This window comes from Anser anser (genome assembly GCF_964211835.1).
Source record: "Anser anser genome assembly, chromosome: 12".
NCBI classification, from domain to species: Eukaryota; Metazoa; Chordata; class Aves; order Anseriformes; family Anatidae; genus Anser; species Anser anser.
In genome coordinates, this window is record NC_139733.1 from 4,124,860 (window position 1) to 4,145,347 (window position 20,488).

At 42.5% G+C, this 20,488-nt stretch overlaps 1 protein-coding gene across 3 annotated transcripts in view; it reads right to left on the reverse strand.

Annotated features, from left to right (window-relative positions):
* The window catches only part of LOC310880342 (uncharacterized protein), a 232,441-nt gene that overhangs the window by 8,120 nt on the left and 203,833 nt on the right, over positions 1-20,488 (reverse strand). Inside the window, exons 1-2 of one of the 3 annotated variants that reach the window (XR_014571633.1) lie at positions 15,475-15,759; positions 5,270-5,419 (exon numbers count right to left, since the gene is read on the reverse strand). Coding sequence is in view for 1 of the 3 variants with exons in the window: in XM_083796018.1 (XP_083652144.1) it covers positions 5,270-5,419 (150 nt within the window). In the remaining 2 variants the exon portion in view is untranslated. Of the gene's footprint in view, positions 1-122; positions 1,934-5,269; positions 5,420-15,474; positions 15,760-20,488 lie in introns of those variants that run through there. The other 2 variants (XR_014571634.1, XM_083796018.1) reach the window with 2 other exon arrangements.

Consider the following 20,488-nt stretch of genomic DNA (forward strand, 5'->3'; position numbering starts at 1 on the left):
GAACCAGACAGTCTTGCCAGCCTGCTCTGGCATTGTTTGCAGGGGAATGAATAATTGCAGACATGAAAAATCCCATGGATGCAGCCCTTGTGCTATGGTCACTTTCTCTCATGTTTACTTACCCCTGTTTTTCACAGTGCAGCAATTGCTTATGTTTCAGACAGCCTATAAAGTTTGCTCTTTGTTGCCCATTTGCTGCAGAGCTCGAACCACAGCGAGCGCCGTGCTGCCCACCCTCTGGCATGCAGCTCGGCTGGTGGCACAGGGCATGCCTCGCGTGGTCCCACCAGCACCCACCAGGGCAGCCCACGGTGGAGGGGGAGGGAAACCCAGCCCTCCCTGGCCCCAGCCAGCACCCGCTCTGCTGTATGGCAAACACACCAACACCCAAAAGCTGAGGGAGCTTAATTAGCTGCAGGGGGCTTTTAATTGGTCAATAAACTCAAGACGTGCCAAGCCTCTAGCACAGCCTGCTCAGGCCCACACGCTCGTTAGGCAGGACCAACTTTAATTATTTTAACCAACCAAACCAAACCAACCAAATTTAATTTGTCAGCAGCCTGACAAAAACCCAGATGCCTGTGGCAGAGGCTAAAATGCTGCGTGCTGTTCGGATGAGCTACAGGAGCGAGGGAGGTTATGTTACAGCTTCACAGGCCAAAACAACCCAAACCCAACACAACAGTAAACTTTAAACTAGACAATTCAAAAAATGTATAGCTTTCTAATCCTATTAGCACTGCACCAGACTGGAAAGCAGGCTGTGGCTCCTTTGGCAGGGCCTGGGCCGGGAGCTCTGCTCAGACCCTTCACTGTGCGATATGTTCTGCTCAGAGACCACGAGACCCCAGGCATCTCCTGAGCCTGGAGGAGGAAGAGGGGCTGAAGGCTTTGGAGCACGTCTGCATGTTCCTCTCCCCAGTGCCCGTGGAAAAGGCCGGGACAGTTTGTGGAGTCCTGCAAAGATTCAAGTCCTGGGGATGGGGGTTTGCTCAGGGTCTCCTGAAGGAAGGGCAGACCTTCCCCGAGACATTTCTGCTCTGCAAACGCTTGACACGAGCATTTCTGAAGCTCCAAGCGCACAATCTTGTGTCCACAACACCAACTCAGCACATTGCACATCTGTAACGCAGGACTCCAGACCAGAGGCCAAAGATACTTCCTTTAGTTTACATCTTCCTGAGAAGCAGCTGACTGTCTGTCCTGAAGTAGGAAGACCAAAGGCAGCATGCAGCGACATGAACAAATGCTGTACGCAGGCAGGGACTGATCCGGTAAGGCCAAGGCAGCAAGGTGCTGAAATGCCAGCAAGGAGACCCCACTTACTGCAACAGGTCAAGCTGTCCCAGCTGTTAAACAGAACCAAGAAAAAATCCCAGCTGCCAGAGCATTTTCAATGAGCTTTTAATTCTTCTTTATAAAAGGGAGAGTAGTATAAGCTGCTGAACAACTAGTTCTGTGGTGGGGTAATTGTGGAAACTCCCTCTTCTCTCCACGTACATCATGAAAAGTGCAGGGCAGGGGCAGAAGGTCCCAGCATAGATGGGGCTGGCGCTGCAGTAAAACACCATCACATCGCATGGTGCTGCTGCTTCCAGCCTGTGATGTTACACACAGGACTGAGTTTTGATTTTTCAGCAATCGGCAGAAAAGCAGCTATTGCAAATCACTGAAGTCTAACTGCATTCTGCTCCCGCCATGGACCCACGTGAATTAATGTGTTTGCAGCACTTTGGAAGGGCTTAAAAACTTTTCCCTCTTAACCCACCCGCCCACCCTCCTGCTCCAAAAGAAGTGCTTTTAAAGCAGTGCTTTTTGACTCTGTTTACACAAACCCAACACCTATGGGCTTTTACCACAACTCAGGGATGAGCAGGGCACCAGCAGGAGCTTGGCATGGCTGTGCTGGAGGAGCTGCAGAAGTGCTGGGCTGTACAGCACCATTAATTAGAGACTTCTTTTTTTTTTTTTTCAGTTGCAATGCTTGGGGAAAGAGCAAGCACTTTAACATCTCTTTAGAGCTGAGTCCTTCAAGGTGCTGAGCACGTTGGCCGTGACCCAGGAAAGCGATTGAACAGAGTGTAACCCTATGCGCCCACGGCTGCAGGCCCTGACCACGCAAACACTTACTGCTGGAGCGAGTGTGGCTTGGGCACAGGTACGGAGCTGGGCCCAAAGCCCCCAGCTGGAAACAAATGTCATTATGGTACATTGAACAGGAAAAAATGTGCCGCTCACTAACTGCATTATGGCAACTTGATCCCTGCCTCAGGAAGAACTGTACTCTGCAAATGTGGTACTCATGACATAAGAGCAACTTTAGTGCTTTCTGCAAGATTCACTTTTAACTTCTTAAGGAAGTTTGGTCTGTTTTCAGTGGAAAATATATGACTTAAATTGTCTGTGCTGGTTTTGAGACCTCTGCTGTCAGCTAAATGATCTGCTGGATCGTGCTTGCAGAAGTAGCGACCATCTATATTGGATCAGGAACAGGGCAATAGCAGTGCTTTAGAAGCATTAGCTAAACTGTTTTACCTCCACTGTATATAGTCCAGATACACAATCTCTGCTTTTTTGTGCTAGAGAGAGAAAAAAAGTTCAACTCTGGCAACACAAAATAATTCAAAGAAAAAATGTAATACAGAAAGCTGACAATATTTACATTTAACAGATTGTAGCATTTTGGTTTTCAAAAGGCTGAGTCCAAGGTAATTAAAACTTTGGTGGCCTTTCAGTTTTTAAATTGCAAATAAAGGATAACAAAACCAAGAGAGTGAGGTCTTTCTCCAGCACATGTAGCATGAGAAGTCCATGCTGTCACAGTTTGACAGGTGTGTGCTTGTGTGCTGCTAGGACTGCTGTTGCGCTGAGTTACTCATGAAACCTGAGAGTGTTTGTAAACAGTCTGTACTTTCTCAAAAGTGCCCTGGAGATTTGTTACAGGAAGTCAAATTGCTCAAATCTACCTAATTTGGCACGATACGTTGAAAGCATGCTTGAGTGATCATAATTGCACTGGGACTGACTTCATTTAGCAATCTCTAGGCATACCTTTCCAATAACAACTGCAGGCGATATAAATTCAATCTCTTGTTTGTCTCTGAAAGTGATTAGCCTAAAAAATTTGGAATTTAAACACTCATAATTGCAAAGTGTTATTTATATTCAATTTTGATTTATTAAATAAAAAACTCCCCCTTTTCTCCCCAGGAACGACTTGAGTTATTTTGGAAAGTGAAAGGGACAGCTAATAGAAAGGAAAAAGATAATTCTCATAGGTGGTGAGCGCTGTTCTTACAAGGATGCTTTTTCCCACTACAATTTATAATATTGCAACAAGAGCATAAAAGATTCTGAGGTTTATTTCAAGTGTGACCTCTTTGCTATGAAACATTTATTGTTCACTAGGATGAATATAACTTTTTTTTCAAATCTGTGCAGAAATATCTGCAAAGACAAACCAAATCAATGGTGCTGTAAAACTGAAATGGAAAGGGGACCTGAAAAAGTCCCAGTTTCATTGTGAGTACGATAATTGGTGTTATTCAATATGATGAACAAGGCTGGATGAAAGATATTATTTGGTGTGTCCATTCAATTTTTTAAAACCGATTCATCAAATACATATTTCTGTCCTTATACTGACATTCTCCAGAAACTGTTGGGGTATACCCCATGATGGGCAAGAACTCTTCTAAAAGTGAATGATGGGAAAATATTTTCAGAAAGGAAATACTGAATTCATAAATATAGGCAAATACTCATGAGGCCTTTTCAGCAGGATGCTAACTTAAACAAGCCATATAAAAATAGTACATGACTTCTGTATAAACCCCAAATGTATGAATTCCAATTAAAGAAAAATACAGGGAATGCTTTCTAAACCATACTGACAAATTATGAGCTGAAAAAAAGTTAAAGGGGAGAGATTTCAAACAGCGAATATGTTGGAAAGACTGATTTCAAAAAGTCATAGAACAAAAGACAAAAACCATTAGAAAACAGTGTCTGCTGAAAACATCTTTCTTAACCCTAATCACAAGCAGACCCACGTATAGCTTCCTAGCTGCAGTTAGAGAAGAAATGAGAGACCGAGCAAGGTAGTAAAAACCTCCACAAAGGCAGAGGTGCCCCAGCCTTACACTGTCAGGAAGGATAGCATTCTCCTTGCAAAAAAACAGGCACTGAATAAGTCTATTTTCCACACCACCTTTTTCATATGTTCTTTTATAAGCATTCTCCTCCTCTGCCACCATGCCTACCCTGAATTGTCATTGAGCTCAGCAATATCCGCGCCCATGGACAGGCAAAACTTTGCGCTGGGCATCAGAAATATTACACCTTGAATCAACAGCCCTGATATATGCAGCACACAGATAAGCCAGAAACACCAGCACTTCCCCAGCAAAGCTGCCATCGCATGGTACATGCCTCAGTCGGAGGCACACATCTCACCTGGCGGTGCTGCCCTGCCCGCAGCTGCCCTCACGGGTGTCGGTGCCTGCAGCACACGCTTTGAGCCCTGCTGCCAAGGGCAGTGGCAGCATGGATGGAAGGGCAGTGGCACGTACTGAAAATCAAGTTAAAGTTAAACTGAAAATCAGTTGTGGGATGCCACGTAGCGGGATGGAGCCTGGCTGCATGGTGCCAGCAGGTGTACGCTGCGGGGAACGGGTTGCTTATGTGGCACTGGAAGAGAGAGGAAATTTCTCAGACCGACTGAGCTTTAACTAAAGTTTAGTCTGTTGCTAAAGTAAAAAATTAACCAAAGTGTCCCTAAAATAAAGCCAATCTTCAGGGTGAGTCTGATTTATAAAAGGTCTTTTCCAAACTGGGTGGGACCTTCGCCTACGTAAGCAAATAATTTAGTGCTATAATTTAGCCCATTTCCCCTTCAGCAATACTACTGCTTACCCAAAACATCTCCATTTATTTTTAAACCAAACATATTAGTAATTTGATGGGAGGGAAGAGAACAGAAAAAGCGGCACAAACCTGAACATCCATCATGGTTGTTTGTGCTCCTTGAAGGACACTCTTGAATTATTGCTATAAACATCCCACATTTGGTTAAACGTTGTTGATATAAACAAGAATTTTTCCTCATTAAGGTAATTTGGTGCAGTCTGAGAAGCTGATTTATCAAGAGAATTAATTAAAGGCAGATATGATTTGTAGCTCTTTGTACTTGTAGATGTTTCAGCGTAAACATTCCCATTAAAATTAAATTACTGCTAATCTGATCCTACTAACAATAGTTTTTAAGTACCCTTCACATATGCAGACACGATGCCTGCATTCCTGTTTGGAGCGGTGCAGCAGAGTCCCAGGCTCGCAGCGGTCACAGTGCACAGGTGGAAGGAGGGCTTTGCAGATGCGTGGTGTGCAGTACGGTACCTTCACACGGAGGTTTGAAGATCTGGGGAGAGAGCAGATGAAAAATTTGTTTTCTCCTCCAGTTATTCCTGATCAACATGAGGTATAGATTTAAAAGGACTTTCTTGAGCTGGGGGGAGGTTGTAACTAGACAATTAAAATCAAAGGTCTCTCCCTCTCTGACTGGGACTTTGTGCAGTCCACGGAAGCAGTTTACCAGCCTCAGATCAAGTATTGGTCAAAACACCTTCCTCCAAAGCAAGCAGGATTTGCCTGTAATATCTTAGTTCAAGAGACAGTTCTTCTATACAAGATGTCCTATCTTTCTTCTTTTCAAAAGGCTATAGAAATAGGAGAAAGAAAAGACGGTGTTGGGTGATGCCCTACTCATTGGGCTTGGGTGTTCTGCAGCTGCCGTCCCTTTGGGACAGCTGTTGGTCACCCATGGGTGCAGCTCTTCTTCTCCTCTAGCCCTGACGCAGCCACAGAGCTGCCGTGGGGACACCCAGGCCAGGGGCCCTGTGCCCTACACACTGGGAAAAGCATGACAAGGACTAACCAGAGCTACTGAAGTGTATCCTCCTCCTAGAAAATAAAGCTAGCAAATAAACACAGTGCCTGCCCCTGCTTCAAATGCACCCGCATTTGCCCCACAGTTGTTGCAAGTTGAGGGCACCGACCTTGCCTGGATTTAGCACGCACTGCTTCCCAGGTGCTCACACACTGGCTCAAATTCCAGGGTAATCTAAAGGGATCAAATCACAGCAACCTTCTTACCTGCCTGCAATACAGAATATAGCCTGAGAAAGAAAGCAGAGACTTCTGACCTTGACAGAGAAAGAAATCAGGCATGAAAAGGAAGAAGGAAAAAGCAGCAATCCAGCTTAGGTCATGGAGTAAGCATACCTCGTGTCTCTCAGAGATGAAAGAACACGCTGCTCCAAATACAGATGAAAATGCCTGAATTTGCCCACTGCTAAAGGAAACAGACATTCTGTGATTTAGGAGAAGCCACCTTTCTGTTCCCAACCTCATTGATCAATCCTGTAAGATGCTAAACGCCTCCAAGTCACCCTTAATTGAGTCTGCTAATTACAGCATTCAGGAACTCACAACCCACGTACATCACAGAGCCAGATAGAGTACATATTTACAGAGAGGGCCTTTGGGAAGTCCAGATTAGTCTCAGGACAACTTGAAATGAAAGATAAGGAAGCTTAAGGGGACCCTTCCTCTCCTGCAGCAGACGAATGAATTAGCAGTGAAGGCTCCAGCTCTGGTCAAAGGGAAGGGATAATGTGGTGATGAAGTAGGTCTTAAATCATTCTGATGTATTTAAGTGTCACTGTAAAGAAGATCTAGAGATGTACAGAGAAAACAAAGTATCAGTCAACGTAATCAGGCAAATTTGAGGATGTGTAATTTTTCAGCACAAAAGTTTAATTGCTTTTAAAGGGTCTTTTTTATATTGTTCATTTAAGTGACATAGCTTCTTTAAAAATCAAATTATTTATCTAATTTTATTATTTCATCTCTCTTATAGAAGACCCTCATAAACAGCATTTTGCTTGCCACAGACAGAGCAGGGGGCAGGCGGGACAGGGTCCTGCACTGATCACCCAGGGAGCTGCAGACAGCTGGGGGCACTCAGGGGATCCTGCCACGGGAAGCAACATCTTTCGCCAGTCCCTGCCACAGGCCAGCACTTTACGTGGGCACTCAGCACCAGAACATGCTCCAGTTACGGCAGTAACACTGCACTCAGCGCTGTGGTGGCACCCAAAGTCCCAGCTGAGGCATGGTGGGCCAGCCTCCATCTCTGATTATTGAAATCAAGACAACAAAGAGAATGTATCAATCACATCAATCTCATCTATTTGAGGTTTGGCTTTCACATCCTTGGACATAAATCACAGAGATACAAGACTCAGGAGAGCACAGGGGAAGAAAAATTCCCGTTTGCACATACTTCTTCAGAAGTGAGTACTCCTCAGGTTACATGCACATAGTTGAGGCACAACTGTACAGAAAAATCATTTTGGTTAGAGCTCATTAGCTAGGAATTCATTAGCTTTTTGCCACCATGCAAATATTTATTTCAGGGAAGGGTATTTGCATATACATCAAGTCTGGGAGGGAAGAGGGAGAATGGAGGATTTATCTCATAGGACTGGAGAAGATACAGAAGTTATGTTGTCTCCACACTTCTCATAATAGTTGGCTGTCAACAGCTGTGTTAAGTGGGCTGCACCCATTGCAAGGATGGAAGCTGTCATCAAAATGAATTAGAGGCTTATTTGGACATAGCTGCATTTTATGTTCCTCTGGCAATTCACTGTCTGCTTGGCACCCTAATGAAATGTAGGCTGGGAAAACAAGGCACAAGTGCATAAGAACACAAAGAATGTAGATTATTTTCCCTTTTCATAATGGAATACTGTGGGATTTTGCAGTCATTTAAAGATACTTTTTTCTTTCCTCTTCTTTCTTTTCTTTCCTTTTTTTTTTTTTTTTTTTTAAATAACTTCCACTACTAAAGAGCAGTTGTCATCCTACATCTTAACTAAAGATTATTTGGAAAGCACAAGTAACGACTATGAGATAATTCCATATCCCCAAACTTAGGTAATTAATGAGTAATAAATGATGTAATTGTGAGTGCAAACAAATGTGTCTCCACTTTAAACTTTAATTAAAAACAAAGACATAAACCATAATTCACCTAGAATGCCAATGCATGGCAATAATAAAGTGCAAATGTGAACTGACCTGATTCTTCTCACTCCAGGTCTGGGCGAAGAAAAGACAAGAAATAAATCAGCTGTCCATTTGCCCCCAACCCCTCCATTACCATAGCTGTGAGCTGGCTTACAGTGAGGTCTGGAGAAACACCCATACTCCACGGTTCCTTGGTAAAACACTGTCAAGGGACCTCCTACAGTGCCCACAAGCACAGGAAAACATTGCTGCTCTTCCAGGCCACCAGCAAGGGTGGCACACAACAGCGCCTGCACGTGCTGCTCGCTCAGGGACCACCAAGAAGTCATTTCACACAGGTGTATCCAGTTTTCTGGAGTCCAAAAACAGCCTGCACATGTATTTTACTGGGAAAAAAAAAAAAAAAAAGAGCAATAGTGGTAAGTGGGAGAAGTGAATACATATCTTTTTCCACTTTGGTCCCCAAATGCTAAGCCTCATTGACTCCGTCAGCATGAAACACCACAGCACCCAGCAGTGGCAGAGAGCAGCCCACGTGCAGCCTGCAGGCTCGGGGGACGAGTATTCACCTTCACAGCCCATTGGCAACTTGCTGCAGGACAGGGATTTCCCAAGGGCAACGTTTTTCCTTCCTGTGAAGGTGCAAAGCCTTTCGTCTTTCATGAGAGCACAAAACACCCGCATACTTCTCTGAATACAACAAGCTGTGTGCTGAAAATGCAAACTCCCTCTCTGGGAAGCAGGGCAGTTCATCCCAATCATTCTGACTGCCCATGCCAAGGTTTAGAGACAGAGCTGCAATGGGGCTTGAACAGAGTATCTCAAATGCTATCACAAAAATAGGCCAACACTGCCCTCCTATTTTTTCTTAGTAACCTGGTCCATCCCTTAGCACAGTGTAGTTGTTTGTTAGTAACTTGTGGCTGGGCTCACTGACACCACCGTATGGAAACAATACCCAGGAGGACAGATATTTTTTCTCTGTCAGTCACAGAGTGACAGCCCGTGCCCATCTATTACCCCTAATTTTGTGCGCATAATGAAACGACAAGATCTCTGTGCTTTGCCAGTGCCACCTCATCTTTCATGGAGCTCGGGACAGGTCAGCAGCACACTCTGAATGCTGGAGCGTCGCAGAGAATTGCTGAGGCCTTGCAGCAGTGCTGTGCCGTCTTCAGACCCGTCTGTGGTTCCTGAATGCAATTGCTTTTATGAAATGCAATTTGCACTTCTGGCCACAAAGCAAATGCAGTCCAGTAGGCCTAACAAATTACCCTATCTAGGAAAACAACACGACATGAAAAACAGAAATTCAACAAAAGTCTAAATGTAATAATTATATTTTTATCACGCTAATTGGTGCGGCACACAACCAATAACAACCTGTATACAGAATGCTAAAACATCTCAGCACCTCTAGGCTCCTTCCCATGCAATCCATCCACCCTTCAGAAGCAAGAGCTGCAACAGATGAAGTGGACAACTCCAGGTGAGTCAATAAATCACAAAATCATCCTACTCTGCATTTGTGAATCAACACCCCTGACTCTCCTTCCTTCCGAATTAGGCTCTTCAACCCTACAATGAAACAAACCATTTTGCCTTTGAGTTGCTAGGTCCAGAAGCAGCATCCTTTTAGATCGGGTCATTTGTACTTCAGCTAAACCAGTCCAATTGCAAACATGAGCACGAGCTACCCGATTTGGGCTCAGAACCACTCTTCCCAAACCCAAGAGCCTCTAGAGGAAAAAAAGGGAGGTGTTGGATTAGCAGGTCACCTCAATGCAGATGAGTTTATTGAAATCACAGTGAAAAGCTACTGTTGTGCAGTAGGTAATTTTCAAGTGTTAATAAAGCAGCCAGCTTTGCCAAGCAGCACCCCTGCTCCCAAGATCGCAGTAAATACTTGAGCATCTTGCCAAACTGCAGTGTAAACAATGAAGCATTTTCTGTTATCAGAGCACAAAAAGCACTCTAACTAGTGAAACTTGCCCCTTAACTTCGTTCAAGGCACTCCCAAAACCATTTTCCCCTGAAAGGGAGGGCTCATTTCAGCAGGCAGCAGCCAGCCCTGGCTGGGAGAGCTGCAGGCCTGACGTTAATAAGGTGCTCTATGCCTGGAAGACCATAAAGGGAAAACGTTAACTAGGTGTTATAACGAGGGGATATGAAGTTGCACAAAGTGCGTAAATGTCACAAGCTCTCTATGAGGCCTCTGTGTTAAAGTCTTCCTCGTCTTAGCCTCTCTGGGTAAAATCTTTTCCTTCTGCTGTTGCTACTTGTAAGCTATTTTGGTAACAAGAGTGAAAATAATCATTTCAGCAACGTGTATGGTGGCAGGTTTGTGGGCACGGTAGCATAGATCACAGCACTGGGGAGAAACGGGGAATACACATACAGCCTGATAACAAAAAGCAAACATGCATTTCTATAAAAAACTGTTTACAGAGTGCCACAAATGTTACAGATACCACATAAACTCTGCTTCCTGCCATGAGCACTTGCAGCCTTGTGCTTATGCACATGCTGAATGCCCAGCACTCGGTCAATCCATGGGACAGACCCTATGGGTTGTGCTGCAGCACTGGGGCCCCAAGTGCCATCAAGCACGTCCTGAACCATCGGCCGAACGGAGCCATTCACCACACCGAGCACTGCAAGAGGCAGGTAGCAACGGATAGAGCCCCGCTACAGAGACATACCGGATTATATTGCGTCACAGAAGGAGTATTTCTGGAAAGAAAAGGGCAGTCTTAAATTGTTGGAGAGAGAATTTGTTAAAGATGATATGATGAGATTGTAGGCACGTACCCAAAAGCTGCAGTCAAAACACACTTAAAATAAAGCCCTAAAACATTGACCCTAGCACTTGCAATGCATGTGCAAAGAATAAAAAAAATAACTATTACTTTGCTAGGGCCAAATATTTTATAGCAGTTCTTATAGACTACTTCAGTTACTAATTCCGAGTACAACCAGAAACTGCAGTTTAAAATCTCTAGACCTCACAGCCCGGGCTGTGGAGGCTGTCCCTGAGCAGGCCCCGGGGAGCAGAAGCCACCACCTGGGTAGCAAGAGCAGTCCCACGGGTGGCAACAGGAGGCCGGCAGCCAGCTCACACACATTTCAGTCCCAGGCAAGTGCCGCTGAAATATTCCTCTGTTTTACACGCAGTCTTATCTCTGCCGCGGACAGCAATATGAATTGCTTCACATAATGTTTTTTTGTTAATGAAAGGAGAGCTAAAGTGCTGTGCAGAGTACCTCCCCCCAGCTCTGACATTGTCATTGCTGCCTGTGATGAATTAGGGCTGTGCTTGAACCTAAAGACTAGCAAATTAACAGTTAATTAGGAGTTGATAAATAGCAGAGTCGCACAGACCCTCTGATTTAGCTTGTTTTTAGCTGCTGCCCTTCTCCCATATCTTGAAACAGCAAGTGTTTATGTGCTTGTAACAAGTGCCTGAGTGGCCTGCTATGTCTGCAGTTCGTCACTGGCCTGGGCCATGGTCCTGCACCTCCTCCTACTTCACTTCACTTACATGACTCTGCTTGACAGAGCGGCCTTATCAATATTTAGCCCCGGGATAAAGAGATATGACACTGCTTTAAGGAAGAAATTACATCATGTGGCTCGAAGGAGGGAAGTATTTCCTCTACAGTCCCTCAGTAAAGGTTTGCCATGGAGGCTCTCTTGGTCATAGAGTTTCTTCTTAATGTGACTGATACCTCATCTTAATACATCAGACACACTCTTGGCTCTGAAGAAAGATATCTAACTAACCTGAGGGGACTGGAATTCATCCATCCTCTACACAAAGGCAGTTTTGGCCAATTCCTGCAGAAGTCACTGGAAGAACTCTAGTGGGAGCAGCTTCACTCCATGAACCTCAGGTGGAGCACAAGCACTTTAATGAGGTCCTCATGTTTACCCCAAACAGGGTCACTGGGAATATTCAAACGTGTGCTTCAGTTCTCCACATTCACAAATGCTTTGGCATGTAGGATTTTCAGAGCTGAGCTATAACTATCAATCAAGACATCATTGTTATGTTGGGGAATAAATCTCATTTTCCATTTTTCTCCTTTTCCCTGTACACTTCAGGTAGAGCATGATAGCCTCCTACGTGTCTTGATAATGCTGGTGGATTTTTCCCCCTTTTAAATCAGAAGCTGAAGTGTACACGTTTGTGTCTGGGAGAAGTAAATATCATTGTCTATGTTTGGATAAAAACATTGTCTATGTCCTTCAAAAATATGTCCACAGTGAAAACTCTATCCAGTCAAACACAACATTACCTGTATTTATAGCTCTGTAACACCGCAAGAAAGGAGAGAAAAGTACTTCTTAGGGAAAGCGGTGCTTCAGGAGGGAAGGAAAGCAGGGTGCACAGGCTAAATTGGTAGGGGCTAATGAGAATAAACCACTCATCCTTAAAGGCTCTGCTCCAGCCAAGTGAAAACACATCACCTCGTCTTTTCACTAGGTCCCATTTTTATCTACCTGGTGGTTTCCTTGCTCTGCAGGGCATGGGGCCCTCAGCAGTTTACATATGCTGCACTGCCAATTACAGGAATTACTAGATTTGGCCAAAAGAGAGAATAGACACAAAACATTACTCTTAATTTGAAGTGGCCATACATTCATGAAGCAGGATCTAAAAGAACCCCTGTTACTAAATACATAAATCAACAAAATCCCTTAAGTGCCTTAAAGGTGATTAAACATACACTCAGATTAAATTAAATTCACCGTAGCTTTTACACATTTCTTTAAGTGATTTGAATAGGTTTGTTTTCCTTTGGAGAAAAGAAAAAAAAAAACACAGCAAAAACTGTCACATTCATATGAGAGCATTGCTTCTCTCAATAAAGGCACATTCAATCAAATCCAGAAACCAACATTTAAATAACATTACAGCTGGTCTTAAACCAACAAGCAGAAAAGGTTGCAGCGAGGGAGTGATACGACCTTCCTCCCTAGTCCTGCTTTATGAAGAGAAGGGCACCACTGTTAAATAGAAACAATTTACCAGCTTTCCTTTGGGAGTCTCTGTGGCTTTGCACTGCTAACACTTGGCTCTTAGTGCCATGCGATTGTTTCTTGTATTAGACTCAGATACTTAAAGAAGCGAAAGAGGATGAACAATTACTTCAGAAATTATTAAACAGTTATTGGTCCCTGAAGTAAATTGTCATCTGCAATTATTAATATTCATCTTAATTAATAGTAGCCAGTGGTAAATGGAATATCAGTTATCCTGTTCTCATCACTCATCCTCACTCACAGTGCAACATGTCAGGGGAACTGGCCCATGTCAAATTAATGCCTTTCTAGTGATAGGTTTCATTTACCATCAACACTCAGAAACATAAGAATTAAGGAGCGGAAATAAAATCCAGGTTACTGAAAGAGTCAGCAGGAAATCCTTCTACAGGCTGGGAATGGATTTTGGACCAGGTCCTGTATGAACTGATCAGGGAATTCACAGGCAGCTTTTGTCTCTTATTCCTGTTCATCAATGTCCTGTAATGCTTTTCCTCAGTTTTGCTTGTTCCCCAGTGATCATATTCATGAATCTTTTCCATTTTTCTCCATTTTTTCATGTAAGAAACTAAGTTCCTCATGTCAACAGCTAGAAAAAAGGTTTTGATCTCACTGCATACAACTGCTCGACCAATTTCTTGAGCATACACATAAATTTAAGCAGAAGTTTTAAACTTATTTGTTCTTAAGATTCTAGGAGATCCCTTTGACTGATGTCTGTGACTTTCCTCAAATTAGATGCCCTCAAGAAAATGCAATCTTTTAAGGCTTACGCTCACAGTAGCAAACTCAATCTTCAGTTATCATATTCTGTATTCTCATAGGATTAACACCATTCTGCAACACAGACCCTAAGTGTGTGGGGGAACAACCGGTGGTTATATTTAACCATGTAATTTGGATTCCCTGTTTAAGTAAAGGAAACAATAATGGTGGCCTTAATTGCAGAAATTACCAGTTACTTTGAGCTTGACATGTGCTTAATGACTAGGCGGATGGAAACACTAAACCTAATGCCACTTGGCAGACAATTGGAACTGATAATCATCTCTATAAAAGCTATTGATGGTAATCTGTTATGAACAGATTTGGCTAATTCCAAGCAGAAGTGGTTTTATTACTTAGCTTTAAGACATAGCCTCCAGTAGATAGACAGTAATGGAGCGAGTATTCGCATACCATATAAAACAGAAACATAGATCCTGTAAAGAAAACCAAGTACTAAGAAGCAATGTTGTTTCTATCACTATTGTTTTTATGGAGGCTGCTTACTTTCAAGTAATAATGCACTACGCATTATTATCTGCCTTATATTGATTACCACGTGTAATGTATTCCATGTGCGATTTGTGCTCCAGTAACACAGACCAGTAATACAATGGTCTAACACTCTTCAAGACATTGTGATGAAGTGTGCTGATAAGATGTGCTGTGCAGTACAAAAACCGGATCTGTCCCCTCAAGCAGGAAAGAACCCACAGCAAAGCTAAGTTACCATTTGGTGAAGTTGCCTTTTGTGGAAGAAAAGCACTAGAAGGGATAATTGTAGGACTGATATTGAACAGATCAGTATCAGTGGATATCCCAGGTGAATTTTCTTATGTGAAAGCATGCAGAAGGGCTTACCCAAGTCTGTCTTGTTTCTTTGATTTCTGTCTCCCCAACAGCTTGGCCAGCATTGTTATTTTTTATTCTTAAAAATTAATTCAGCACAATTCACAATACATAATTTGTATAGACAGCCTTGCTCCTTCCCAATCAAAATATTAATAGGATCCCTTGAACATTTTTCCTAAGCAGAGCCATAGGAGAATGTAATGTTTGGAGGAAATGTGTAATCATTGGTATCATTTTTCCTGATCTGTTCTGTAAAGGAGTTCCTATTCACTTAGGCAAAGTAGCCTATGCAGTACTCTAAGGTTCCAGTTTTACCTTGGGATTAGTTAGAAACCCTTCCTAGGTAAAAACAGAGGTGAACAGAGGTGAAAACAGAGGCGAACAGAGGTGAAAAACTATTACTACACTTATGCAAGGTTCTCTACCCAGATTAACCAGGTGAAGACCAACAAACTCACTGGATTGCATTATTGTCTTGCAGAAATGAGAGTACGTATGAAAGTCTTGGTGTAAAAGATAAAACACTTGCCCTTGAAGGGCAACAGGGTTCTTTAATGTTAAAAATAATTTCCAACTGTTGTGCAAAATACTAACTATTGACAAATCCCATACAGTTTTATGCTGATATTCTGAGCGCTTCTATAAGTTTAGCTATGAAATTGCAGCACAGAGACAATATATCAATCCAAAAAGCAAAAAATTTCTTGTGTTTCTTACTCCTTATCTGCTTGAAGTTATTATATTCCTTGCTTGAAGAATTATATTCCTAGATGACTGAAATTTGTTTCAGCTTTGATTCCTTGCTATTTTATCACTTGGAGGACAATAAAGATTTGGAGGTTTCATGCAAAAGACTGGTCTTGTTCCCATGCCTTCATAGTGCAACAATACCCAGGTTTTCCACATAACTTGTTCCAGGCAGATGCAAAGCCCCTCTAAAAGGTCAGTATAATTTACCACTGTAACGGAAAAATAAAGGTAGAGAAAGTGACTTGCTCAAAGGCATTCTGCAGGCCATTGAGTAAGCTAGCAACTGAACTTTTATTTATTTTAATAGGGTTTCTCACCTATGATTGATTTTAATAGGGTTTCTCACATAGAAATGGGTCACCTGTGAATAGCAGGGGCATATTCTTCCTGGCTGCAACTTGTTATTAATCAGCAATTTCAACAAATTTAGTGGAAGCAGAAGCAGTAGGACAGGCAGCTAAATTGAGGCTCTGACATAACTTCCCCATGTAAAACTTCCAGAAACAGCTATATGACCTAGGTGATTTTGGCATCTAGTCCAGGAAACTCAGTTATACAAGACACAGAACCAACCTTCTTCTGTTTGCTATATCTGAAAGACGTTAACCTGGTAAGTGAAAAAAGCCACATGATAAACCCCAAATTGTTTTGCTAACCAAGCAAAAGGTTGAGGTAGCGCTTTGAGGTAAACTAGAGTGCTTTAGACATCCATCATCATTTAAACACCGTATATTAAAGCCAGCAAAAACTTGCGTAAGCCTTTAACAGCTTCTCTGTAGTCAATGGGAAGTCAGGCAGCACACACCAATAAATGATGCACTGTAAATATGTGAAACAAGGCTCTGATGAAATAAACTTGCCATGTTAGCCAAATACTCATGTTAGTGCAGAGAATCATACCTTGCTTGCATCTTATTTCAGTGTCCTTTTCTCTGTGTGTTGCAGCGACACACTGCATGTTATTCATTGGTTTGAATAAGCCAAAGCCAGGATCAGTGGATCTGGACCATCCAATGAAGGGTGCAACATCAGAAAAAAAGCATTAGGTGGTTAAGTGAAACCCCAAAAGGCTACGAATATACATATCTAAGTACCTCTTGGGGCTTTGCTCTGCTACGCAGATGCCATGCACTGAAATCCTCCTCTTGAGTCCATGTTGCATGTTGGAAATAGCATTGTACAAGGTGGTCCTGGCGTAACTTTCTAAAAGCTGGACTTTTACCTCAAAGGGTATGACACTGCAAGGCTGATTGCCAGAGCTGTTGAAATCAATGAGATAACTGCAAACACATCTGGAAGCCCAAACATGAGCAGCTGTGACTAACTCACTGGCCTGAAATGGAAATACATTATATTTGGTATTTAATTCCAGCTTGGAGATGGGAGGACTGTCAACTTCAACGTGCTGAAAAGCAAAGGCCAGAACAAAAGTGGTATTATTCTACAAAGCAGCACTCCAGATAGGAACATTGCTTGTGACATCTACGTGGGGATATATGAGGGATGAAAGAAGAAATCACTTTGTTAAGTAATACCAGATTTAGTTCAGGAAGACAGTGTCGCCAAAATGCTTTCTGTTAAAGTATGCTGCTGAAATAAACACTGGAAAAGGCAAGCAGAAAATGCATTGAGCAGAAAGACAAAAAAAGAAATGTTGTTATTTATTTATTTATTGTTCTGGTAACTCATTACAAACCTTTTGGCCAACTTTTCTGCACTGGTGTAGCTTTAGAAATATAAAGGTTGATTAATAAGAAAGATTTAGAGTCATATTTCTGTCTAGCCCAATATTCTTCACTTGGTACAGCTAACTTTCACTAACATGTAAAGAAAAATGAAAGCTAAAAGAATGACCAGAAGGGGGCCAGAGGAAAATACATATTTTCAGTCACAAACTCAGGATAGAAATAAATGGTGGAATACAAATATGAATATGAATGGAATAAAATAAAAATAAAAAGATTAAATAAAAATAAACAATAAAATTTGCTACTTTGGAGATTTTAATAGGCAGCATATCTACCTAATCATGAAAGGAGAATATTAAAATAATTTTTAAAGGCCATTAAGTAAAGGCATGAATTATATAAACCATTTAATAGAGAAATAGCTTTTGGGAAAAGTAAAATGCTATGATAAAGAAGATAATGCTATGATAAAAAAAAAAAAAGCCTTCACACCTGGGGGCTGCTGTAACAAGCAGCCTGACTCCTTCTTCAGCCTCTCCCACATTCTGCATTGAGAGCAAATACGAAAGTTTTCATCCCAAAGGAGTTACATGTTTGAAGAAAGACGAAGCATGAGAAAAGGGAAGATAATAGTGGAAATCCAAATATAACCTTCCCCAGACATCAGTCATTTGGCAAACTACAAATCTTGACATAACAAAAAAAGCTAGTAATAGAAGCTGAACACCAGGTTCTCGATTTTAAAGGACAAATTTTATAGTTAAAAATCCTATCCATGCAGAGAACAAAAATTTTCACTTTTCTACTTGGAGAACCAAGCCTTGTCACCTGTAGCCCTGCGTTTGTTGCAAACAGGTAAGGCTAGAATCCTCTCCCCTCTGCCCAGCAGCCCACCTGGCTCCCTCAGAAGAAATGCTGCACAGAGCCCTCTGAAGGCACTCCTGAAGCCTTGGCAAGACTGGAAAGGTTCCACCTTTCTCTTGCAGCTCTGCCCTGCCCTGCTGTGGACCTGATCTGGGTGGAGCTCAGCTAGGGAACTAACATTAGTCATATCACCTTTCCAGCCACGAGACCTCTAAAAACAGAGGCAACAACTGTTTCTTTCTTTCATCCTCTCCTGCCTGAAAATCAGTTTCCCCTTATTGCATTATCCCTTTCTGTCCTGCAAAGCTGTCACACGTCCAAGAGCAGAGGCCTTCACTGACACGTGGCAGCCGGCCATGCCATGCTCGGACTGGCATTGCAGCGGGGACTCTCATGCCCACCAGGTACGTCCAGTGGCAGCAATACTACTGCAAAGTGTTTTTCAGGGTTACTTCTTGGCAAGTTCAGCTACGTAAAAGAGGTCAAGCTTGGGCTATTTTTGGCTTTCAGCTGTTAGCAGGTCCCTCTTTGCAGATTCTCAGTAATGCCAAGATAGGCAACTAACTCTCTTCCATTTCAATGCACGTAAACCACGTTAGTCAAAATTAGCTTCGACGACAGTTTGAATTGTTTTACACTAGAGAGAAAAGTCTGCCACAGAAGAAAGGAGAAAGCCAGCAGCCAACAGAGTGGGCTCTTCAGCTGCCTCTCAGCTCTGTATGTGTGTCAGCAAAACAAAACCCCTTACCAGAAAGCCAGCACTTGCACTTACTCATTGGATGGCAGGATGGGTACGAAACTTTAGGCTGGGTCTTAAACAGCCGCACAAATTCATCTACGAAAAATTTCACTTCCAAATATGCTTGAAGTATAACTATCCACTGGGTATTGCTTGGTGCTTTTAAGAGTGAGAACTGCTTTATAAATGCATCCCTGACAGTGCCATAAGTAATGCAGGGGGGAAGTTTGCTGTGAAGGAGGAGTTGAGAATTTGTTGTGAAAGGTAGGAGACAGCCCAGTCACCAAGGAATTAGAAATAATTCCCATACCTCATTCCAGGCAGGAGCCAAACTCTTCATTTTGCCTAAGCTGTAGGCAGTGAGATCCATGGGCAGGGGCAGTCAGCCAGTGTGCTAGAAACCTGTCTGTGACACAACAGCCCCATTGAGAGAGGAACTGGATAAATACACAAGCAAATTCTTTGTTTCCCTTCAAAGCACCCAATTCCAAAATAATCTACCAAGGAAAAATCTAAAAAGTAAGCCAACAGCAATAGATAATATCAGCAGATATCATCATGAAATTCAACACAGCCCAGCTCCAGCTTTGATCTTACCGATTTTTAGGAATTTGAAAGATTATTATTTTTTTTTTTACACATACATGCTTTCTCAACAGACTAAAAAAAACACCCACGCTACTCTTTAGCTTTTCTAACACGTAGATTTGTTTCTAAATGCAAGTAATTGCTGCTCTAAAATGGGAGCTAAAATTCTATCTACTCCTTTTGTTAAATAATATTAATTTGGGATAGGATACTTTACTGTGTGATGTTGAGGCTATGCCTCAATTATATCCCGCTTCAACATGGTCGGACAGTTCTGCCTCTGTGCTTGCTTCTTACATTACCTGATGCCCAGGTGACAATCCAAGCCCATCTCAGACAGCCTAAATCAGAATTACAGTTTGTAGATATCAGTTAATAATAAATACTGAATATGGTTTTATGATTTAAAGAAAAAAAGTCAATTTTTGGACACATCATTAATGTCTAAATCAGGAAATGTATATGGCCATTAATCAATACTAATAATTTGAGACTGGATGATACCTATGGAGATCACCCCGACCAAACCCTCTGTTTGAACCAGGCTCAAGTACAGCAAGTTTCTTAGGGATGTGTCAAGTCATGTTCTGATTGCCTCCAAGGATCAGACCCCAACACCTCTCTGGGCAGCATGTTCCAGTGACTGGAACTGTAAAAGTATTTTTCTTATGTTTAAGTAGAACGCCCTGCACTTCAGCTTATGCCCATTGCCTCTCATCCTATCACTGGACACCACTGAGAAGAGCCTGACTCCACCTTTGTCATCATCTCCCATCAGGTCTTTACACACACTAAGAATCCCCTGAGCCTTACCTTTGCAAAATTTAGAAGCTGGAGAATGAATTCCCCTGCTTATTTAATAACCATGACTTCATAAATGCATACAGATGGATCTGAGATCTTACCCATGGCAACCTCACCAGCTCCCTAAAAGCTTTCATCAGCTCTAGAGTGTGAAACAGTCTCAAACACGATGCTTTCACTAGAGTCTGCCATTCACTGCAGAAACGTGATAACTTGTGATCGGTACTTCCAGCGTGAAACCATACCCTAGATCACAGGTATTACTGTTTAGAGGAGAACAGTCTAATGTAAACTCCAA